General features: G+C 36.8%; 6 protein-coding genes across 9 annotated transcripts in view; 3 read left to right on the forward strand and 3 right to left on the reverse strand.

Moving 5' to 3' along the window:
• Positions 1–23,780, forward strand: part of LOC110381626 (calbindin-32) — a 144,319-nt gene that overhangs the window by 62,608 nt on the left and 57,931 nt on the right. The window lies entirely within an intron of this gene.
• LOC126055620 (uncharacterized) lies at positions 2,865–6,480 on the reverse strand. The gene is made up of 3 exons (XM_049845630.2): positions 6,340–6,480; positions 5,228–5,364; positions 2,865–3,210 (listed from the first exon to the last, which is right to left on the reverse strand). Exons 2-3 carry the CDS (start codon positions 5,362–5,364, stop codon positions 2,979–2,981), a joined length of 369 nt encoding a protein of 122 aa, XP_049701587.1. The 5' UTR covers positions 6,340–6,480; the 3' UTR covers positions 2,865–2,978.
• LOC110381627 (leucine-rich repeat-containing protein 71) lies at positions 11,909–13,778 on the forward strand. Its single transcript, XM_021341978.3, has 2 exons — positions 11,909–12,097; positions 12,354–13,778. Exons 1-2 carry the CDS (start codon positions 11,983–11,985, stop codon positions 13,655–13,657), a joined length of 1,419 nt encoding a protein of 472 aa, XP_021197653.3. The 5' UTR covers positions 11,909–11,982; the 3' UTR covers positions 13,658–13,778.
• LOC135118746 (uncharacterized) lies at positions 14,179–15,137 on the reverse strand. Of its 2 annotated transcripts, none has more exons than XM_064041531.1 (3): positions 15,092–15,137; positions 14,882–15,012; positions 14,179–14,501 (listed from the first exon to the last, which is right to left on the reverse strand). In XM_064041531.1, exons 1-3 carry the CDS (start codon positions 15,092–15,094, stop codon positions 14,276–14,278), a joined length of 360 nt encoding a protein of 119 aa, XP_063897601.1. In that variant the 5' UTR covers positions 15,095–15,137; the 3' UTR covers positions 14,179–14,275. The 2 variants fall into 2 exon arrangements, with proteins under 2 accessions (XP_063897601.1, XP_063897600.1); XM_064041530.1 differs by having other exon boundaries at positions 14,882–15,018; positions 15,092–15,132.
• LOC110381632 (uncharacterized) lies at positions 15,888–16,977 on the forward strand. Of its 2 annotated transcripts, none has more exons than XM_064041498.1 (3): positions 15,888–16,026; positions 16,100–16,236; positions 16,655–16,977. In XM_064041498.1, the coding sequence occupies exons 1-3, from the start codon at positions 16,024–16,026 to the stop codon at positions 16,878–16,880; spliced, it is 366 nt and encodes a 121-aa protein (XP_063897568.1). In that variant the 5' UTR covers positions 15,888–16,023; the 3' UTR covers positions 16,881–16,977. The 2 variants fall into 2 exon arrangements, with proteins under 2 accessions (XP_063897568.1, XP_049701588.2); XM_049845631.2 differs by having other exon boundaries at positions 15,968–16,026; positions 16,106–16,236.
• On the reverse strand, positions 20,790–21,871 carry LOC135116607 (uncharacterized). Its single transcript, XM_064041551.1, has 3 exons — positions 21,761–21,871; positions 21,362–21,468; positions 20,790–21,047 (listed from the first exon to the last, which is right to left on the reverse strand). Exons 2-3 carry the CDS (start codon positions 21,466–21,468, stop codon positions 20,813–20,815), a joined length of 342 nt encoding a protein of 113 aa, XP_063897621.1. The 5' UTR covers positions 21,761–21,871; the 3' UTR covers positions 20,790–20,812.

Raw genomic sequence — 23,780 nt, forward strand, 5'->3', positions numbered from 1 at the left:
TAATGCGGTTTTTTTTGTTTAAAAGGAATGTCATTCGGGAGTGTTCTTAGCTATGTTTTCTGGAAATCGGTTCAGGTCTTCAAGGTCATCAGCTCGTTTGTTAGGTGTGATAGGAATGTTACACGCTCAGTTTACTTGCAAGCATATGTGGGATCTAAAATTTGAAATACTAATATCTTCTGGAACCACTGAGCTGGTCTGCTGTTAGGACACGAAGATAGGAGACGTAACCCTGAACTGCCTTTTACTAAACCCATCGAGTTTGGGCTCGTTTAATTTGTCTTGACTAGTTTTCTTCATGTTTCTAATTGACGAGAACCTAATGCTGGAAATGGGATGTGGCGGATGAAACCCTAGAATGATATATAACCCTGGATCAACAAAGGTCCATCTTTATTGTTTCTCAATCTGTGCAATTCTCCCAGAGCCAGTTTGTCATGAGGATTGTTAAACAGCTTCCTTTGGCTGAGATCGCATATAGCGAACCCATCATAAAAAGAAGGAAAAATTAAGGAGCTCCTTTAAAAAACCATGAAATAAAATAAAATTATAAATTAAAAAAAAAACCCCGACCCAAAAAAGTACGCAATTATTATGACAAAATGTTATAAACGATAAACCCTATAAAAAGCAAAAAGTAACTTTAAACACTACGTAAGTACCAACTAAAGCATGTCAGACTAAACAAAATTTTGACGTGTCGACGGTTTTATTGAAACCGTTTAAATATCTCGTAATGTTGAAACTGATTGTAATTTTTAGGATAGCTCTTTGATTTTATCTAGCCAAACATAAGAAATGACAATAAAAGTTGATTATCTGTAAAATCTGAATTTTTTATGCAATAAATGTGAAAAAGTGCCCATCCCTCCCCTACCTCCCCTAAAGTATGAAATGACATTACGAATCGAAGTGAAATGCGAGTTGTTGATCGAATTTTATAGAATCGCAGGACAGGCCACAATTCATCGTTTAAAAACAAGTCAACTTTGTGTTTAGAAACATACAGTTTGAACGCATTATACTTTCTAAAAGATTTCATATTTATCTTTTTCAATGTAACGATTTCACTAGTTTTGTCTTTTATGTAACTAATAATGTCATCTTCACTTGCTTCAGTACTAACATTAGAAATTAACAACGGCACTTTGATATCCGCGGCACGAAATTTACCCTCGGGCGCAGTTAAAGCCCTTCCTTTTTGGCTAGATATTCGATTTTGTTTGTACCGTTTATTATGCACTAATTTCCACTCAGTGTTTACGTCCACATCACCTACCGTTTGCACACTACTCACAACAACATCACGCCAACTCGCACTCTGTGTCGCCTCCACCACCGCATCGCAAGGCGCTGGCGGACCACATATCTCACTCGATACTGACGCATGTGATGCCGCTGTGACCACATTCGCTCGCTGACCACTCGTAGGGGACGTCGCATGCGTCGTCACGCACTCGTTCTCGCTCGCACTCACTGGATCCGCTGTCCCTTCTCGCTCGCCCACATGCCTACGATTCTCTGTCGCACTGTTTTGTTCTTGCGAAACAGAGATGCAGTTATTATCGCATTGATCAGGTGTTGATGACGTATTTTTTCTCGCCGACCCGTTATCATTTGAATCAGCTGTTATTTGCGAAACTTTTATGGGCATATATTGTAAACCTATAGGGCCACTATCTAAATTGATACTGTTTTGTAAACAATGCCAACACTTCGTTGGCTATGAGTGTTTGTGCACTCATAGCGAAAACCGGGCAGCGGCTATAGCCGCGCAATTCGCGAATTTAAAATTCATGCAGTGAAGCGCAAACGCGTACTCGATCGCGTATCGCACTCAACTCCCCTAACTAGATAATGGTATGGAACCCTTCGTGTGCGAGTCCCACTCACATTTGGACGGTTTTTAAAACAGAAACATTTGATCGCTAGTTTTTTGTTCAACGTTGATAAATAAAAGAATTCAATAAACCTAATATGTTGTACAGAAATGGACCATTTACGTCATCGTGGTTTTTTTTTTTTTTTTTCAAGATTGATGATAAACACTGTATAATGTTACTAGTCAACCTTTGCGGTGATTTTTTTATCGAAAAGCTTCATTAATGCATATCGAGTGACCTAAAGCTATTATAGGTACAATATGTTTTAGGCCGAGACTACGTCCGTGTCTCGCGGGAATTATGTTAAACATCTGGATGAAAAGTACCTAATTATCCCCGTCACTACCTATTTAAATCTCTATCAGTTCAGCCGTTTTAGTACCAATGCAACTTTTCTAAGTTGGTATGTACTTTCTAAGTATATCTTGGACACCAAAGACAGATTCACACTCAAAGTATTCAAAACTTGGATACTGAAAGTCTGCCGCCACTAATATCACAGACATTATTGAAATAAATAACAAACACAGCTTCATGACTTTCAACGCGTCCGACAACTTCACGAGTAAATCACAAACATAAGATATTCTACTCAAAACCTAACTATAGACACATGTTATATACTTTATATGCTTGATTCAGGTTTATTAGTATTTTAAATAATAGAACTAACTTTATTTTGAAGATCCAAATATCGTATGATTACACAGCTTGTAGTTAACCTTGAAAAATATCTAAGTTCAAGGAGTTTAATCTATTTAGTTTTCGAGAGGTCCATGAAAGGTTAACCAATGCTTGGCCGGGATTAGTCCGTGAATGGGGATTGTCTATTGCCGTAACAAGTTCCTATGAATTTTGGAAGGCACGCTAAATTGTGGGTCCCAGTTGACATTGGTTAATGTTTGTCTGTCCGTGATTAGGCAGCCTTAAAAATAATATTCATCAGAAAAATGATGCAAAAGAAAACAAAAACAAAACAGATACATTCCACAGTATTGTTTATTAAAATTTTCTGTAAGAATCTTAATTAATATTTTAACATTATATCACCAAATTCATATCACGTCATGAAAATCGTTGTCAGCAGCGCGTTGCTTATCGGCCCCAGATTTCGATCATGTAGTAGTAGCCCCAGCCGCGGGCTGATGTCAGTCTGATGGTGGCGTTGCTGAAGTTAACTCCTCCGGACCTGAGGGAAGGTTGGCCCCACTGGGTCTGGCCGACCTCAACGGCCTGGATGAAGGAGATCCGAGTGCTGGAACTGCCACGGTACGTGATATCCTGGTACTGTACTGCGTTCGCGATGGGGGCTTTGTAGTAGTAGTTTCTGTAAATAGAGATGAGGGGGTCAGAAGTGGCTGCAGAATTGTTCGTAAGAGTTACCGCGGACCTGGTACATAAAATGCCTACGAAGGAACACGATGGATTTTTAGTCAGTAAGAGTCTGGCGCTCGGTTACCGCTGCTAACACACAGCGTGAGAGATCATTTGATGACTATTACCATCGGAAAAAAGTGGGTCAAAAGTGGCTGCAAAGGATTCGTGTGATATTTACACACGGTGCTGCTCGTCAGTTCTGTTCCTTAAACTTGGCTTAACACGCTAGATTACTAGATTAAGGTTTTACCTACTCGAGAAATAATTTCCTAGTTTTCACATAAATATCAAATATTAGGTTACTACTTTTAAAAAGTAGGCGCTGTCTGATATTATAATATTGTTTTACTACCAGCTAATAAAAGGTTTTACTAAAAGGTAGCAACTTTCTATGAGTGTGATTTTTCCATAGAAAATAAAAAATTGCCTAGTGGCATTTGTGAACCCAGACCGTCTTACCACAAAAACTTTTTAACGTCAGTTTATGCCTTGTCTAAAAAAATGTCAAATTATGACGTTGACATATGGTTCATTTTGCAGCCAAAATTTTATTAGACAAGTGTAAAACAGGGTTTAAAGTTTTTGTAGTAAGGCCATAAGACTTTATTGCACAAACAATATGATTCATTACTGAAAACACTTATCACTTTATTTATAAATAACTGTTTTCACGTTTACGTTATCATTAAGAGATAATAATTGTTATTATCAGCGCTGATTCGCTACTTCAGTGGTCCTTATTTGATCATATCATCAATTATCTAAAATGAGTCATTAAAAGAACCTAAGCAATTTATTTTTAAGTATCTCTACTGAAATAATATAAAGAGAAAACATTTTTTTAGTTTGTTTGTTGGTAGGTACAGTAAACTGCACATTAGTGGTAACTGTCATGCACCTTAACCCAATAGTAATAAGTACGATTTTCCTATGAAACTATTACCACTGACCTGAAGTTGACTGGACCATAGAGGCTACTGAACCAATTTAAAAAAATATTTTTCTTTGTTGGAAAGCTACACTTTTTTGACACGTTTTAGTTATAGTGGTGTTTTTGTTTTACTAGAATAGTTTTTTGTATGCATTGTTAATATGATTTAATTTTAACTGTAAATATTTGTAAATGTGATTAATAAAAGTACTATATATGAAAAAAAAACATTGAGAAACAGTGAAATTAAAAATAAGTAAAAATAGTTCTGCTATGTTTTCCTTGAATATAAATCAGATCTGGTTCATTTTCCTTATCTTTAAATATAAATAGACTTGTTTATTATTCAACTCTAGCGGTAGGTTTTACCCGTCGTCGTGGTTCATATTGATAACTATCTCTGTGTCTTTCTATTTGCTATCGTCCATCTCAAAAGAACGTCACAATCGGTCAGCTTGATTAACAGTTGATTACTCATAACCTATCTTTGAATTTATTTGCGATCAGAGATTGGATTTTGAGATTAGCTTCCTAGAAATAATGTCTTTCGATTCTTAATCACAAAACCACGAATAGATAGCTTACACAAATCCTTAATTAGCAAATGAGAATTGCTATTGCGTGTCCAGGGCTCTTCATCCGGCCCGATTAATGAGCCAAATGTCCAAGGAAATAGACAAACAATAAACTCTTTAGCTTTACAATATAGAAGTTAGTTATTAGGCGCACGACAGATTTTTTGTAGGAGAAAAATATAACTCACTGATAGCAATAGTGAAAACGCACACGTCTTACAAAAAGGCGGTCAGATATTCTTGTCATAAGCCCTTCAACTAATCTGCCCTATAATATGTCTTACAAAGTTGTAAATCTGACAACCAGTCGTACCAACGGGTATTGAGTTGCCCGGGTAACTGGGTTGAGGAGGTCAGATAGGCAGTCGCTTCTTGTAAAATACTTAGCTGCACAAGGTTAGACTGGAAGCCGACCCCAACATAGTTGAAGGAAAAGGCTCGGGATGTGATGAGGTACACACCTGTAGAGAAGCCTGTCACCAGGTCTGATGGCTCCCTGGTACATGTTGGCCCTGAAGGCAGGGTTCTGCTGCAGAGCAGCTGCATCACTGCAGACTGCCAGCGCAGCGAGGACTGCGACGAGGATAAGGCTCTTCATCTGTAAAAGAAAAGCATAAGCAATTAGTATTAAATCGTTTTCATACTAAGACTAGCTGTAACCCGCAGTTTCACCGAAGGAGTCTCGAGGGAGTAATAGATAGAAAAAGGCATAAGCAATAGTTATTTGTTATACAAGAGTGCAAAGTTGCTTTTTAACCGCGGGCTCAATTTTGATGACCGAGCAAGCGAAGGATTCTAAAATTGAAACACGAGCGTAGCGAGTGTTTCAATAATTAGAATCCTGAGCGATAGCGAGGGAATCAAAAGAGCACAAGGTGAAAAATCTTTGCACTCGAGTGCAACACGTAACTTTTCATCCCACCTCATCGAGGAAATTACTAAATGCAAAAAAACAAAATGGCGCGCACATACGAGTATCAAATTAAAAAGATGTACCTATTAAAGTTCATATATTTGAAAACTCACTTTAAAAATGAAACGACGTTTAAAATCTGTGCAAAAACAATATTAAAAAATCCTTAATTAATTGAATAATTATTTTAAGCAGTATTTTATTTGTTTAATATGTATTTGTTTGAAAAGTCTTATCAAGATTGTCACAAATGTAGTATTGCACTCGATGTTCTGAATTCAAATCACTTTGCCGCTCTAGAGGATAAAAACGACTTTTGCGCTCAGATATCAAAGGGTAAAACTACTCTTTCCGAGATGGTGGGATGAAAATAGTATTAAATCGTTTTCATACTAACACTAGTTATTTCCCGCAATTTCACCCGCGTCCCAAGGGAGCTTTTTCCCTTGCCCGGACAAAATACCACAGCAAATTTTACTCGAGAACAGTCTAGATCTAGTTAATAATAATTAGTGACAATTTAACAATTACAATAACTAAACAAAGCTAGTATCCACTTTCCAAAAACAAAAGAAAAACAATTAGAACAATTTAATTCATTAACACTTAATATTAATTAAAAGTTACTTCTCAAAATACCAAATGCAGAACTATACTTACATTTTCAGTAGGAGACAGTTGCTGTCTGGAGTACTAACTGAATATAATTTAACATCTAAAGGACTTAGTATATATAGAAAACAGATACATCACGATAAGATTACATTATCAGTATGACAATCCACGAAGCGATCGTGTCATCGTTCCGAAGAACTCTTTATCTCAGTATTCAATAGCTTAGTTAATGAAAGGTAAATAATATGAGGAAAATAATATTCATAAACAATAGGTTATGAGTCACCTTCTAATCTAGTTTATGTAGAAAAATTAATATCTCTGCTAATATGTTTAGATTAAATTAGTTTGGTTAATTAATTACCTTCTAATGTTAACTACTAGCTTATGCCCGCGGTTTCACCCGCGTCCTGAGATAACTGCTTACTGTAGCAGGATGGTGACAAAAACTATCCTATGTCCTCCCGGGTCTAAGCTACCTTCCATCTAATTTTCGGCTTAATCGGCTCTGCCGTTCACGCGTGATAGCGTGACTAAGGGATACAGGGATCCATTCTCATATAAATATATAGATGTGGAAACCGGCTGTCATGGTATGGGCATGTGATGCGGAGAAGTAAGGATTATGTTGGGAGGAAGGTGATGAGCATGAATGTGAATGTATGTAGTGGAAGGGGACAACCAAGGAAATGGATGGATGGATTGTGTGAAAGTGGATACTGCTAGAATGAATTTTACTTTTGAGATGACGGCAGAGAGAAGAGTATGAAAACATGATTCGCCGACCCTAAATAAAATCGGATAAGGGCCGAAGGATGATGATTGATGAATAAAATAAAATAACAGAAGCCAGCATTTTAATTTTGTAACTCTTATAGCTGAATTGAGGAGGTCAGATAAGCAGTCGCTCTAAGTAAAACAGTGGTTGCTATTGATGTTAAATAAATAATCCCACCAAAAACATTAATGTAAAAAAAGCCAAGCCTCTATGCAATTCTTCCACCGTAAAAAGTTTTGAGATCGTATAGAAGCCAAGTCCTGTTCAACTTTATTTGTAATTATAAGTCAATATTTTGTGATTATATCAATAGTTTTGTTCACATTAGTCGATGTGTTAATCCAGGGTATTACCTAACTGCGTACCAAATTTCAACCAAATCGGTCCAGCCGTTTTGCATGAAAGAATAACCAACATACATCCATACATTCTCACAAACTTTCACATTTATAATATTAGTAGGAAGTATGATGTGTACCTACGTTAACTTTTAAGGATAAGTAGTGTATTATTTAATAAGCATTTTTGTTGTGCAATTCAAATAATTTTATGGAAATCTTATACTGCTGATGCTCTTAACTGCTCATAAGACTGGTTCGAAGGTAATGCAATTTTTCGGTGAATTCATACTAAATGTCTAGATACCGATTTTCTACCTATGACCGTTATCGGATCTTAACTCCGAGTTAAAAAATAATGGTATATGCAACCAAATCAAATATTATTTATTCTTCTGAGAGATTTTTCGTTTTGGTTTTAAAATTTACCTTTGTTTTTGTAAAAAAATCGTGTCCAGTTGAGCGGAAACGGGCATATCTGATTGTATTCCAATGTGCGAAAGTCCAAAACAATACGTGTATAAAGATGACACATTCACTATCATAATAACTACTAGATAATCTCATATTAAATAGATTAAAATAATGGATTTTCCAGCCTTTAAAAATACGTATAATCAGAATTAGGTAACATTGATTTTAATAGTGCTAAAATTATACTAATAATCATATTTGTTGCCGTCGTGAACCTCTGCCATTATCTGGATAAAAAGTAGTTTTGGCATCAATTTAGGCTGTCAGTTTAGGGTGCTTCTACACGGTGCAAGTAACTTGCGCAGGCACTTGCGAAGACTGCATGCACTTTAAAAACATGTGTGGTACTAGCGACTCGAGCATGTACCAAAGCAAACTACCTTCACACGTCACTTGCGCCTGTAACCCGCCTCTTTACTTGCTCCAGCTACAAGCACCCTGAGGTAGCTTACATAACCTACTTATATATTTATAAACATCATCAAAAGTACTCAATCCACTTTTGACAATTAGCAGCTGTAGATAGTTCTGTCAAACTGATCTGATGAAGGAGCTGGAAGATGTAAATAAGTAGCAGTTTTTTTTACTTTTTAGCTAATGATTTTTTCGTGCATTTATGAGAGAGTATTTTGCCAGTGTTTTTTAAGTGTAGATTTAAAAAGTGAAAAAGTTAAAATAACTACAAAACATCCCTAAATCGTGTGTACATGACATGTGCTTATTTGAAGTACCATTCATAAATTGTCTGTTGCATTTTGAAGAATCTTCTCTCTACAATATCATATTGATAAGATAAATATTACATGTATTACGAGTAGTTTTTCCACAAATTTCGATAACACACACCCTTATAATATAAGTACCATCAAAATAGATCAAATAGTTCTATACTATAAAATAGTATTTAGCAAATATGTAGTAAGAATTAGTTAGCAAAACTAGAGATTGTTCTTGGTTACATTTATATCGGGTGTGTCGTACGTAATCACATTAAATTAAATACGTTATTGTACTGGTTAGTATTTTTTATGTTGAATAGCACAAAGAAAAAAACTAAATACGCAAAAAAAAACAAAGTAAAAAGAGAGCACCATATTATAGTCAGTTATTTCAAACAAAGGAAATTCTCCCTTGAAAACTGACAGCTGAAACTGGTCAAAACATTCGATACCTGCTTACTCCTTCACCTCTGCATTACACATGATGTTGTAAATATGAAAACGAAAAATGACTCCTGTGGCTAAATCAATGAATGGATTAGGCAATTTTTTTACAATTCACCTTAAAATAGAATATCATAAATTATATGTGATAGGATTTAATGTGATTAGGATATGATAAGACGACACATCCGATATAATATATACTTTATAAACGAATAAATAGATGTTACAGTTATATCTGAACATCTCATTTAAGTTGTCTCAAAAAGGCTTCAGCTTGTTTGTTACGGCCCCACGTTCGCCTTCCAAAAGATCAGATACTCTTAAGTCTTTTCTATGTAAAGACATATGTACCTACACATTGTATCTGATAATCATTATAATAGCGCCTGGTGTCAAATTAATTCCTAATTAGTTGCAAATTGTCAAAAAATATATTGCAGGCGTCCCAAAAATAAGGCGGAAAAGCGAAATTGCCGTCGCAGTTTGTAAAGGGGCTTGCTTTTCAATTGTTTTGTCAAACGTCACGGATACGTCACTCCAAACGTGACGTAAGTGACGTTCCTTTGTTTCGTCAAATATCGACTCTTGTCGGGGTACAGTCGGGCACGTTTGAAATTGCTCTTTTGAGCTTTTGATCTAGCCGTCAACGTATAGATAGAGTAAAATAAATATATCTTAGCGTGTCAATGATACACTTGTTGATATTTTTGAGAAATCTTTTATAATTTTTAACACTCTTTTATGAGGCGGACCTATCTATGTAACTGAGGTGTTTTGGAAGGCACGATAAAATGGGGAGTCCTGGCTGTCATTTGAACATCCTTGGCAGACGTAACAGTTTGTCAGAACACTAGGAGGTGGTGAAAGGGGGGCGTTTTCCGGGTGCTGTCATTTTTATAATTTTGACGTTAAATAGTGCTAATCTAATTAGCCTAATTTAATAAACGATTTTGACTTTGAATTTGTGCCATACTTTAAATTAGATAGACATTACTTATAGGTGCTTTATATTAACCAACAGCATACCCCACAAATTATGCATATAAATTGAGTAGGTAAGCTGAATGTATGCTCTAACTTTGGCAAGAGTCCAATGTCAACTGGTTAGGTAATAAGGTGACTAGTCACATTGTTTGTGTCTGATACACTTTATTAACCAGGAATGTAGTTTTAGTTAGTTTTATTAAAACGAATAATACGCCTTGCAAAAATCAATGTAGTTGATACCTCGATCCTTAATCTAGCAAGGTTTTTTTTATGTGAAATCATCAAATGCCGGTCTCATCGTTGTCGCAAGCGAGGCTGCGGAGCACGATGTCTCGGATTTGATTCCCAGGTCTTCGAAACTTTTGCAAAACAGCCCGGCGCCTGGAAGTTAGTAAATGATACACTCGTACATCGGAGAGCACGTAAATGTCAGTCCTGCGCCTGATTTCTCTCCGGTCGTGTTGGATTGCCGTCCCATCGGGCTATGAGAGTGAAGGAATAGGGAGTGCACCTGTGTCTGCGCAAATGCTTGTGCACTATAATATATTCTGCGTAGTTGGCTAATCTCTACATGAGAACAGCTGTCGTAGCCGGTAATCGGTTAGGAGTGTCAACCTGTTATTGACTAAAACTAACTATGCTCCTTTCTTAAGTCCTTCATGTACCAGAGTCACAACATTACGATAGATTGTACTATCAAGCAATCAGATTCAGCCATTAATCTTGCTAGCGTCAATATTTATCTAGATTATTACAATCAATAGCTTGTTAATTACAGGGTATTATTGGTAAATTTCTTTCAGATTTTGAACTGAAATTTTGTCGCGTCATGTTTGCCAGAATAGAGTATTTGTTATTACAGATTTAAGGTTATTATTTAAGCTTGTTCAGTTGGGTAATCATTTAAATATAATGGCGTCCACGTCCACGGCCGATTTCATATAGATTCGTGTTAGTTGACAAACATGTAGAACTAGAGCTCAACAGTTATTGTTTCCATCTTTAAATGCAAAAGTAACTCGGTTGGTTTGTCTATTGTTCTATAACTACTGAACCGATTTATATATCGTGCAAAGGTATTCGCGGCAGATATAAACAAAAATTTTGTATTGCATCACATTTACGACGAGCTTTACTATTTAACTAAAGGTAACGATAACCGAAGCATTTTTAGTTGTCAAATGGCCGTTTTAACCGATAGGCTGGTTATGGTTTGGTTATTGTTAGTTAATAAGAGTAGGTAAGTATATAAATGGGGTATATAATGGTTAATATTTAAATTGTGCAACTCATTCCTACAGTTCGTGAAAAGGATCATAGTTTTAGGAGAAAATAACTGTATCTAATCATTTTGTTACAAGCTGTCAAAGTACCTATTTTTTTAATGTTATGAAATACTTACTTGCCATTACGCAGAAGTAGCAGAAACTGCAAGTCACGTAAATAAAGACGTTAATAAGATTAGCACTGATTGGGCATGATCTTAATTGTTCAACATTTTGATTTGATTATACATATTTCATCTGATTAAAAGAGAAAATCGTTATATTGGTATAGTGTATCCGAGTGTCTTTAGACATACATAACTTCAGAAGGTCTCCTGAAGGGACAGCGTGGGTTTTAGTCAGCAATTGTCTGACACTTCCTTCACGCTTGAAGTGAAGCACAGTGGGAGCGGTCATTTGATTTGGTTCAAAACAAACCAGTAAAGATCTAGACTCCTACAGATCTAACGGTAAACATGAGACAATAAATTATCATACATGTATTTTTAACAAAAATACTCATGAAGTATGTCTTAAAAAATAAAATATTTATGGGTTTAAAAACACAAAAAGGAGAAGTATATAATTGACATCTGTCATAATCTTTGTATGTCAAAGTGTCAACAGTCGTTTTCGATAATTTACATAATTAAATATTTTTCCTAATAATTATATTAAGCATGGATCATGGAGAATGGGTGCGGCCAGACCCGACTGACTTCGATAACTTTGTACCGTGGGCTTGTAACCAATTGTCTGTCGAATCTAATGTTGTGGTTACCAGAGTAGCTATGAGTAAGCATTTTTTTAATTCAGTCCACATTATATTAACGCTCTTTAGCTCCTCGAGACTGGGGCTGCGGGATTGTTCGAAAGAGTTACCGCGGCCCTGGTACATAAAGGCTTAAGAAGGAACACGATGGGTTTTTGTAAGAGTCTGACACTCCCTCACGCTGCTAACGCACAGCGGGAGGAATCATTTAATGATTTCCATAAAAAGCTGAAGTTCGTCCGTTTATATACATAGTCATATTCTCCATATATATTACAGGTGAATATGTAAGCGTAGTAGTAAGCGATCGTCCCGAAAAATCGAAAAAAGCAAGAAAATCCAAGACACCGTCTCCAATAGGTTCCAATCACTCCAGCGAATATGCCATGGGTACTTCAATCGATGACAACGTCGGTGACAAACCGATCCGCATACATACGGTGTACGATCAGAGCATGCATCTAGTACATATTAAATTTCTAAAAAACGAGAGCATACCACAAGAGGTCATAAAGATCATTGCACTCGTAATACCAATGCATAAACACCTAATATCTATTACGATCGACAGTGGATTGCGCGTCCACACCATATATGAAATATCCAAAATTCTGCCTACATCCACCATCACGGAAATGTGTTTAGACTTCACAGATGTTCCCGAAGCTAATTATCACCTTCTACTAAATCACAACTCTTTAAAACTTTTGTCGTTAGCAAAATGCAATCTGAATGATGACGTTGTTCAAACAATAGCCGAGAAACTTGTTCTGCCTAGTCCAGCGGCTAAGTCATTAACCATCCTTAATTTAGCGACCAACTTTATCACAGATTTGGGCGCAAAATATTTAGCAGAAGCGTTACGTTCGAACCGACGTCTCGGCTACTTAAATATATCAGACAACTTAATCACCGATAAAGGAGCAAGTTATATTTTCGACATTTTAGTAGAATTCCCCTTAACTGGTCGAGAATATGTCGACAAAAAAGCTAGGTATGCGGTGTACTTAAAGGAAAAGTTGGATTTAGTATACACAACTATTAAAGACATCAAAATAATGGAAAGAGAAAAAAAGGTAGCAAAAAGAAGGGGTGTTAGATCCGCTATTTCTTCTACAACAAAGAGAAAGACTGGCAAAGATACTTCCAAGGCTGACATGACAGCGAAGAGTCGGTTGAATTTGGAGCATGCAGTTCGGGATAAAGCTGATGAAATAGTTGAAGAAATGGTGGGACCTTACCGTGATCCATTCGACCGCAATAATACTATAACGAGAGACGGTGTAGTGTATTGTTTTGGTAATAACACTCTTTGTTACTTGAATATAGCTTACAATAATCTTAGTCTTATAAGCGTGGAGAGATTGCGTGATGTCTTAATGACACAGTCATCGTGGAATAGGAGCCCGAGAGGTCTGATCAACGTCAGGATCGATGGAAACTATCTACCTTCCTGGTGTCCCCTGTTAGAAGAGATTGATGAGATCCTTGAATCTCAACTACCAACCGTTAGGAAACAGTCGGTTCCAAATAAAAAGAAAAGTGCTAGGTCGGCCGTTAGTAGGAATATAAATAGTTCGTAATTTTTAATGTACGTTTACCAAGTAATTTTTAATATCAACTTCGTATTAAGTGTGCTGTGTAGGTACTTTTTACTATTTAGATTCCATTTACCTAATTTTAATGTCCTACCTATATAATGTTTTAGATGATAGGTACTTACTTGTAATTTTATATTAACTCTTCATTATTTTAGATTTACCTACTTAATGTATAATTTTAGATTTAATTTCAATTAATATACTTAATTTTAATTAAAGCAACATATTCCAGCACAGTTCTTTTTATTTAAATATAACTATTGTGGAAGTTATCGAATTCCAAAGACTTGAGGAAGTGGTTCATATATTAATATTTACATATTTATACTCTGCAAACTGCGGAACCTTATGTATGTCCTTAACCTTTCTAATGCTCGACTAGTACACATGCCGTGGTATGTACTAAATATAAATGCATGGGATTCAATAGTAATTGAGAATATAGTGGAATCCATCGGGACTGTGTATATTACATATAAGGACTTTGTTAAAGAAAAGGTAAGTTCAATGTCAGCAGTTTATTATACACATCATAGTTTCCGTTACATTCAAAAAGCTCGTCCGTCAAAAGGTATCAAATGTGGCGACAAAACTTTGGTCTTATCGTCCCCAGATCTCGATGGAGTAGTGGTAGCCGAAGCCCCTAGCAGACGTGAGCCTGACGGTCGCGAAGTTCCGTCCGACGCCTCCTGACCTCACGGAAGGGATAGCCCACTGTGTCTGTCCGACCTCTGTCGCTCTGATTGCGGTGATGCGAGCGCTGCCACTGTAGGCGATGTCCTCGGATTGTACCTCGTTCGCGACAGGAGCCCGCAGCACGGTGTTACTGGAAGCAGTTCAACGTTCAACATCAAGGAGACATATCTAGCAGACAATAATATAGAGGTACTATACACACCTAAAGTTGTGGTGGCCTAGTGGGAGAACCAACCTCGAGTATGAGGATGTGAGGGGTTCGATTCTAGGTAAGGCAAGTACCAATGCAACTTTTCTAAGTTTGTGTGTACTTTCTAAGTATATCTTGGACACCAATGGCGGATAAAAAGGTGAAGGAAAACATCTTGAGGAAACCTGGACTACATAGTCTGAAATCACCAACCCGCATTGAGGAAGCGTGGTGATTAACGCTCAATCCTTTTCCATGTGAGAGGAGGCCTGTGCCCAGCAGTGGGACGATAAAAAGGCTGTAACAGTAACTATACACACCTGTACAGCAGGATGTCGTCAGGCCTGGCGTAGCCGTGGTTCAGGTCGACTCTGGCGGCGCGCTCAGCTGCAGCCGCCGCGCTGCTCACTACCAGCGCTGCAAGCACTGCTAACACCACTGCGCTCTTCATCTGCAACTAGAACAACATTAGCTGTTGACTCACTCTCAATGTTCCTCATGTTTCTGATACACCAGTTGAGTATAGTCACCATGGTTAGTTTTGGTTAGTTCGGTTGACCACAGAGTGACTATGATTTTTGAGTGCAGAAGTTAATATATATAGTAAACATATTGATAAGATTGTAATAATCACAGACTCGGATATGGCAAGCAATTAATCTGAAAGTATTGCTTTTATCTCAATGTTAATGCGAATAATAATAATTTTGTTTTAGGTAAATTCATGCGGATATTGTTACCTAATTAGATAAAAAGAATTGTGCAGTCATTATTTTGAATCCATATTGAATTAACTGAGCATACAAATGAACTGTCCAACACTGATATAATTTAAATCTGACTGATCATCTCTTCAGCCGAGAGGCATTCACGCAAAGACCTCCCCCTAGATTTGCATTTTTGTGCGGTTTTATAACCCTGTATCTACTGTTTCCCGGCGACCTAATAAAGAATTTAGTATTGAGTATTGACCTTGGCGTGATAGTCCTTCCATCTAATGGGGGACCTGGCCACACTGCGTTTTCTGGGTCGTGGTCGCCACTCAACAACTTTTCTGTCCCATCGGCCAATAAGGTATAAGCTTTAATCACTATAAGCACAATGATTTATTGAAATCGATCTCCTACACGTTATTGTAGTAATCATGGTTCGTATTTAAATTTTGATCGATTCCAAGAAAATACCTATCAAGAATTTAGCCCAGATGTAAACACTTTTCAGAACAATGACACGACAATTTTGTAATTAAGAAATGTAAAATCATTTACCTTATAATTTCCGGATATACAAATGATTGACTGAAACTATTAAGATAAACACAAGGAGCAATCAGTGAGATGTCTCGTTGTATTCTTAAATTGCGATAACATAATCTTATCGACAATATTTTCTATATATACTGACTCCTGTGATGGAGAACTTATAGTCACTCTATGGTCTACCGAACTAACTGAAACTAACCATGGTGAGTATACTCAACTGGTGTATCAGAAACATGAGGAACATCGAGGGTGAGTCAACAGCTGATGTTGTTCTAGTTGCAGATGAAGAGCGCAGTGGTGTTGGCAGTGCTTGCAGCGCTGGCAGTGAGTAGCGCGGCGGCTGCAGCTGAGCGCGCCGCCAGAGTCGACCTGAACCACGGCTACGCCAGGCCGGACGACATCCTGCTGTACAGGTGTGTATAGTACCTCTATAGTACTGCCTGTTCGACATGTCTCCTTGGCCTAAAATGCCTCGTTAGTCTAGCTGAGTACAAGGTCTCGAGTTCGATGCCTTAAACGGGCCGAACACACTTTGTGGGTTTTAGAAACTTTCACAAAGTAGCCTGGAGCCTGGAAGTTGGTGATTGATACACCCGTGCATCGGAGAGCACGTTAATGTCGGTCCTGCGCTTGATCTCTCCATTGCCGTCTCATCGGGCTATGAGAGTGAAGGAATAGTGAGTGCACCTGTGCCTGCGCAAATGTTTGAGCACTATAATATGTCCTGCGCAGTTGGCTAATCTCCTTAGACGAGAACAGCCGCCGAAGCCGATAATCGGCTAGGAGGACATCATTATGTCTCCTTGGTGTTGAACGTTGAACTGCTTCCAGTAACACCGTGCTGCGGGCTCCTGTCGCGAACGAGGTGCAATCCGAGGACATCGCCTACAGTGGCAGCGCGCGCATCACCGCAATCAGAGCGACAGAGGTCGGACAGACACAGTGGGCTATCCCTTCCGTGAGGTCAGGAGGCGTCGGACGGAACTTCGCGACCGTCAGGCTCACGTCTGCCAGGGGCTTTGGCTACCACTACTCTATCGAGATCTGGGGACGATAAGACCAAAGTTTTGTCACCACATTTGATACCTTTTGACGGACTTGCTTTTTGAATGTAACGGAAACTATGATGCGTATAATAAACTGCTGACATTGAACTTACCTTTTCTTTAACAAAGTCCTTATAATATCAACAGTCCCGATGGATCCCACTATGCATGTGTATTTTCGGAACATAAGAAAGGTTAAGGATAGAAAGTAAATGTAACGTTTTACTTACATGCCTGATAACTATCGATTATTTTCAATTTTAAGGGCTCAGAATTGACGAAGTAATAAAAGGCTATAACGCATCAATAATACGTTTAGGACGATCAAACTAGAAGTTTGTTGATGACTTTGTGGAAGTTTTTGAGGATAGTTAGTTATTTTTCGATATTTGAAAAGTATATACTTACCTACATCCATATAAAAAAATTACGAGAACAAGGAATATACAAAATATACATATATATCTGTTATTTACACGGTTTCAATTAGTACAACCTAATTTATTAATTATTCTTATAAATTCGAATGTAGGTAATTACCAAACCTTTCACATGTTTTCGTGGTTTCCCTTCATACTTATTCAATAAGTTTCGCAATCGAGAGAGCAACAAAAGTTTTCAGACACAAACACGTAATATGTGGCGTGTCACCTCTAGCGGTACTACCCAGTGACATTGGAGTCTTGCCAAACGAACCAACATCTATCTATTTTATTTAGGTACGGAATAAAATCAACTGGAAAGTCCTTAGATATTGACCTGTTTTGCTCTCATTACATCTTGAATTTTTTTTTCTAATCGAGCATTATTTGACGACTTTTAAAATAAAATCGTCAGATAGAAAAAATAATGTCATCTACACTAAAATACTGTTACTTACGTACTTTTGTACCCTTCATCTCCGAGATTACTGACTGACTGATATCAGAAATCAGAAATTTATTTGCTAGAAACATGGTATGGTATTACAAGATGTTACGGTAGGTATGTGTTTCACATGTCTCGCCGTTTAACCGGCATGCAATGATATGAGAAATTCTTTCAATGTTAGAAAGCTACATTTTTCTCAAGTTACATCCAAACTAATATTATAAATGCGAAAGTAACTCTGTCTGTCTGTCTGTCTGTCTGTCTTTCTGTCTTTCTGTCTGTCTTTTCTTTACGCCTAAACTACTGAACCGATTTGTGTGAAATTTGGTACAGACATAGTTTGAAACTTGAGAAAGGACATAGGATAGTTTTTATTACAAAAAAAAAAAATATTCCGGACATATAGCGCCATCTATTGGTCAAATCAAAAATCTGCTGGCAGTCACTATTCCACGCGAACGAAGTTGCGGGCAAAAGCTAGTAAGCTATATTTTATCCGAGCAAGAAATGAAAAGTAGTTCTCTCGTAACACGGATGAAATCTCGTTGACCAGTTATTTTTACAGAGGTATAGACACCCTAAACTATGTATAACCAGCCGTATACTTGTCGCCCATTCGTCAAAGCACCGATATGAACATATGAAAATGGTTCGGTTATAGTTAAATGGTGCAACTCATCGTTAATGTGATGGAACCAGTAAAACTGAGGGTGTCTCTAAAGATACATATGTGACAGAAAACTGAAGTTATCAACAAGCAATGGGAAACTGACGTGACGGCTAGCAGAAGTTGGTGTATCATATCCTTGATCATTATCAAAACCAATAAATTGTATGTTATTGTTTTTTTTTACATAAAAATATAAATAATAAGCAAGTCATTTGAAACATTAATTTATTAAAACATCTGGATACACCCTCAATAAAATATTACAAGTCATTTATGGTTACAACAAATTTTATCAGATTAGCTCTGATTGGAAATCAGTATTACCTTGTAATCTTTTTACATAGTAATGATTATAAGAGGTTGATATACATATGTAAAACTGAGCGTTTGATTTGTATGTTTGTATGTCTGGTTTTTTGCTTCATTACTCAGTATTTAATGATGCTATAATGATACAATTTTGTTTACGTTTTTAACCAATTTATGTTAGAAATTATCAAAATCTTTAGAATTTTACCGCCACGTCCTAAAAACCATTTTGTTATATTATATACATATACATACACAAGTACGACTCTTCTGCCTATTCTAAATCTCCTCTTGCTGCTATATTATAAAATTCGTATCAAGATTTCCATGAACTTCGGCGGCCAAAACCAGAAAACAACATTATACTAAAGAAAAGATCTTAATCAATTTAAATCTACAAAATAAATATTTAAAATCATGGCAATACTGGTTAATCGATAAAGCCTATCCGCTTAGTTTACGATGACATTACATTAATATAATTTGCGGTGACACGCAGAAATATACGCCCTTTTGTTTGTAAAATTTGATTAAAACGTTAATTGTTAATCAGTAGATAATTTACTAACGTCATGTCGTGTTTACAAGTTACCAGCTTCCGCCAGCTTGAAACCGCTTTCTGCGGGTACTGCTACGTCCTGGATAAAAGGCCAATAGATATGTTATTCTGATTTTTTGTAAGCTATGTATGTTACTGCCAAGTTTCATCTTGAGACAAGCTAATGACTTTAATAATATGGGGGCTCTCAAGGCTTTGTATGACGCCTTGGTTAGATCTCACCTCGAGTACTGTGCAGTGATATGGGGACCAAGTGAAGCCAAATACAAATTCATGGTTGAGAGGATAATACAAAATAAATTCACCCGATTTTTGTATTTAAAAATATACAGGGTATACCCCGGCTATCCTCTACTATACCCAACATTATTTGTGTTGGGTATGGTGGGATACTTCAAACTGGAGACTAGGCGGGAAGTGGCACTGGCTGTTTAATTATTTAAAGTATTGCGAGGTAAATTATTTAACTCCACAATTCTTATGGAGCTACGCATGTGCGTGCCGGATGGGTATGTGAGTAGGCGGCGGCGGCCGCAGCTGCTGGCGGTGCCGAGCGCGCGCACCAACCTGCTGCAGCGAGCGCCACTGACGCGCGCCGCCCGCACGCTCAACACAGTGTCGAGTAGAGTCGATTTGTTTACTTGTTCGCTGAATGAGTTCACAAGGGCCACCTATAGTATTGTCAGTATTTAAAACTTTATTAGCGGTATTATTTTTGTGATATTATGTTTAGTTTCGTATGTATAATGTAATTTAAAATTTTTAAGTTTTATATAATGTAACTAATTTTGTCGTATTAGGCTAAGTGCCTGTAAAGATTAAATTAGCTGTGTTTTTGATAAATAAAAAAGAAAAATAAAAAAATAAAAATAAAAATCTTATTCCATGTCATTGTTTTTGTGTACATACATTTATTAATCCAACCCTATAAAGATTACAAATATTACAGAGGGGTGTAATAGTTCCTATTTAAAAAATAATTCGGGTTCGTGCAAAACTTTTTGTCGTCACTGAACATTGCTCGAGATGCTTTCTAGTAGCAGTAGCTAGCAGAAAGCTATGCTGATTTAACAGTGCGGTTGGGGGAGGGTTATGAACACATTACTTGTGAACTTTATTAGTGAAATATATTTTTTTTTGTTTATCATTATGTAGTTTCCGCTGATCTTTAAATTTAGCCACTATTGACTATTGTCAAGGAATGCCAATTTCTAGATTAAAAAAAGCATTATACCCTTATCTATTTGCCATCCAAGAAAATATAGAAACATGCAGGTTTTGAACCCGTTTAACAGTCAAGTAGACATGCAGCTCTCTTAATAAGAAGAGGTTCTTATTAAGTGAGCTGCATGTTTAGTCAGAGTTTGTAGAGGCCTCTGACGTGGAATATACAAATCAAAGTAGGTTGCAAGAGAAATAAAAACCAACAAATAAGTGGATACAAAAACTTTAATACAAAACAAATCTTCAAAACGCATCACAAGTCCTTATCAAAAAGCCTATCATTGTCGCTGACAACCAAACTGTTCTTCAGTTTATCGTCCCCAGATTTCGACCATGTAATAGTAACCACGGCCTCTGGCTGACGTCAATCTGATGGTCACGTTGTTCCTGTTTACTCCTCCTGCTCTGATGCTGGGGACGCCAAACTGCGTGCCTCCGACTTCTGTAGCCCTGATAGAGCTGATACGAACAGTGGAGTTAGTGGACCTGTAGGTCACGTCTTGGTATTGCACTGCGTTGGGGATCGCGTTTCTGCGGTAGTAGTTCCTGTAAAGATAGGTGAATATTAGTGGTGGTTTGTTGCTTTAGTGGTGTAGAAAACGCAAGCATGACTGCTGAGAATAAATCCCTCAGAGTCGCCTTAGAGTAAACCTTTTGGCTACTTCCCGACATTCTATCGGCTGATAGCGTTGGCCGTTGCTATGTGCGCACTACCACACATCTCTAAATTGATTTTAAAAGCCCGATTGAACTCCTATCAGACGCAGTAGCTTGACGTTTCGAAATAGGTCTCATAGGCAACATTTGAAATATTTTTTTTTATTTTGACTTTGTTTCTTAATTGTGTAAATGATAAATACCTGTAGAGTAGTCTGCAGAACGCACTGGGGTGACCCTGCGACAGGTTGGCGGATTGAGTGCATACTGCAAGTGCTGCCAGCACCACGATCAGAGATAAAGTCTTCATCTGAAATTAACAAAAACATAAATTATTGGAAACTGAAACAATCGATAAAAAAATATTTACCTAAGTTTGGATTTTTATGCCATATTTAGTTTTTTTTGTTTCTCGGTGAAGAAATAGCTAAGTTAACTAAGGCAAGGGATACTTTTCCCCTATGTTAAACCGATCTGAAAAATTATTTCACTGTTAGGAAGGTACATTATACTCCGGGTATAAATTTTTTCTCCGAGTAGTTCCTTAAGTTTTTGTGCTTTTTAAGATGTTTTTTTTTTTTTTCAAAAAACAAGGGTCTTACGTTTTTGATATTCTGTATTAGTTCAGAAGTCAGCAACTATCTTAGAACCACTGATTGAATGTAAGTAAGTATCAAAAGAATCGCCAATATATAGTAAAACAGATATAAAATGATAAGATACTGTCATGACTCAGACACTCATCAAGTCGTTAAGTGTAAAGGTTTCATAGAAATTATTTGTGTTTTATCTCCCTTAATCTTTATTTCCTCTTTTTTTCCAAATTACAGAAACATAAGGAAAACTGATAATTATCTTTTGTTAATTAAACATAAAGGAGGTGATTTTCAATTCAGATGTATGTATAAATACGTATATGTACGTATACCTATACATCGGGTGTATCGTACTTAATCACATTAAATCCTATCACATATACTTTAAGATATTCTATGGCGAAATATTTACAACGTCATGTGTAAAGCAGAGATAAAGTTAGGAGTATCGAATGTTTTGACCAGTTGACAGCTGTCAGTTTTCAAAGGAGAATTTCCGTTGTTTGTAATGAATTCTCACACATTTTTATTCTATTTACTTTGTTTGAAAAAAAACATTTTTTGCATTTTAATGTATTTTATTTAATGTATGTATACCTATGTATAATTTTATTTAATGTATGTATACATATACATATGTTTTTTAGCTAGGTATATACAACATGTAACTTAATTAACGCACATCCTGAAATTAGTTTGTTCAGAATCGTTTACTGACTCGATTTACTTATATCATATTTAATATAGGTAATTTTTTATCCCAAAAATAATTAAGACTACGGAAATTATTGTCATACTAACCCTGTACGGTCAAAATAAATTCAAATAGGCCGTAACTCAAAGTAATAAGACTTCGTGTATTGTCGGCTTTTTCCGTAGTTTCGTTATGTTGTGTCGAGTCGCGCGGCGCGCGGCGCGATTAGTATGACCAAAAAGTTCTCCAAGAATTGGTATAACTAATTTAGTAAATAACAATGCATATACATGATAAATTAAAAATTCAGTGTATGTATTATGATTATAACATAATATTCTAATTGGGGTATTTGAGGGTGTGCGTTAATTACGTTACATGTTGTATATCGGGTATCGAGTTACGAAGTAAGAAATTCCGTCAGAAAAGTCGAAGTGGGACGCAAACTTAGTTGCAAGAAAGCTAGACAGATAAGGTCAAAATGTACAGCGAAGTGGAGAAGAAAAATTAGGAAAGCTGATCCCACCATGTGGGATACATAGCAGGAAAGAGAGAGAGAGAGATAAGGATAATGCCAAAATGAATAGGTACCTATGTTTTTCTTTACACTTTCTCGCTAAAGGTTGGTGTATCACATCCTTGATAATATCAAAACCAATAAATTATGCGTCAATAAGTCGTGGTGGCCTAGTAGGTAAAGCACCAACCTCTCAAGTACGAGTGTGTGGGTTCGATTCCAGGCAAGTACCAATGCAACTTTTCTCAGCTTGTATGTACTTTGTAAATATATCTTAGATACCACTGTGTTTCGGATGGCACGATATACTGGTTTCGGCTGTTATTGAACATCCTTGGCAGTCGTTACGGGTAATCAGAAGCCAGTAAGTCTGACACCAGTCTTACCAAGGGGTATTGGGTTGCCCGGGTAACTGGGTTGAATAGGTCAGGCAGGGCAGGCGCTCCTTGTAAAGCGATGGTACTCAGCTGCATCCGGTTAGACTGGAAGCGGTCAACATAGTTAGGAAAAGGCTCGGAAGATAATGAACAAAGTAAATAATAAGGCATTTAATACATGAATTTATTAAAACATCTGGATATAAGCTCTATAAAATATTACAAGTCATTTTTATATATAGTTACGATATTTTTATCAGATTAGCTCTGATTGGAAGTCAATATTACCTTGTAATCTTTTTTACATAAATACTATGATAAGTAGCTGGTACATGTAAAAATGCGCATTTGATTTCTATGTTTGTATGTCTGTTCGTTTGCTTAATTACTCATTTATATTAAGTTATAAGCAATTTACATTAGAACATGCAACAGGCT

This window comes from Helicoverpa armigera, chromosome 25 (assembly GCF_030705265.1).
Source record: "Helicoverpa armigera isolate CAAS_96S chromosome 25, ASM3070526v1, whole genome shotgun sequence".
NCBI classification, from domain to species: Eukaryota; Metazoa; Arthropoda; class Insecta; order Lepidoptera; family Noctuidae; genus Helicoverpa; species Helicoverpa armigera.

Excerpts from the sequence above, each read along its gene's own strand:
- LOC126055620 (XM_049845630.2), bottom strand. The coding sequence starts at position 5,364 with ATGAAGAGCCTTATCCTCGTCGCAGTCCTCGCTGCGCTGGCAGTCTGC. Across the intron at positions 3,211-5,227 it reads GGTGACAGGCTTCTCTACAG|AAACTACTACTACAAAGCCC; the intron begins GTGTGTACCTCA and ends CTCTATTTACAG.
- LOC110381627 (XM_021341978.3), top strand. The coding sequence starts at position 11,983 with ATGGATCATGGAGAATGGGTGCGGCCAGACCCGACTGACTTCGATAAC. Across the intron at positions 12,098-12,353 it reads GGTTACCAGAGTAGCTATGA|GTGAATATGTAAGCGTAGTA; the intron begins GTAAGCATTTTT and ends TATATATTACAG.
- LOC135118746 (XM_064041530.1), bottom strand. Across the intron at positions 14,502-14,881 it reads GACGACATCCTGCTGTACAG|TAACACCGTGCTGCGGGCTC; the intron begins GTGTGTATAGTT and ends AACTGCTTCCAG.
- LOC110381632 (XM_064041498.1), top strand. Across the intron at positions 16,237-16,654 it reads GACGACATCCTGCTGTACAG|TAACACCGTGCTGCGGGCTC; the intron begins GTGTGTATAGTA and ends AACTGCTTCCAG.
- LOC135116607 (XM_064041551.1), bottom strand. The coding sequence starts at position 21,468 with ATGAAGACTTTATCTCTGATCGTGGTGCTGGCAGCACTTGCAGTATGC. Across the intron at positions 21,048-21,361 it reads TTCTGCAGACTACTCTACAG|GAACTACTACCGCAGAAACG; the intron begins GTATTTATCATT and ends CTATCTTTACAG.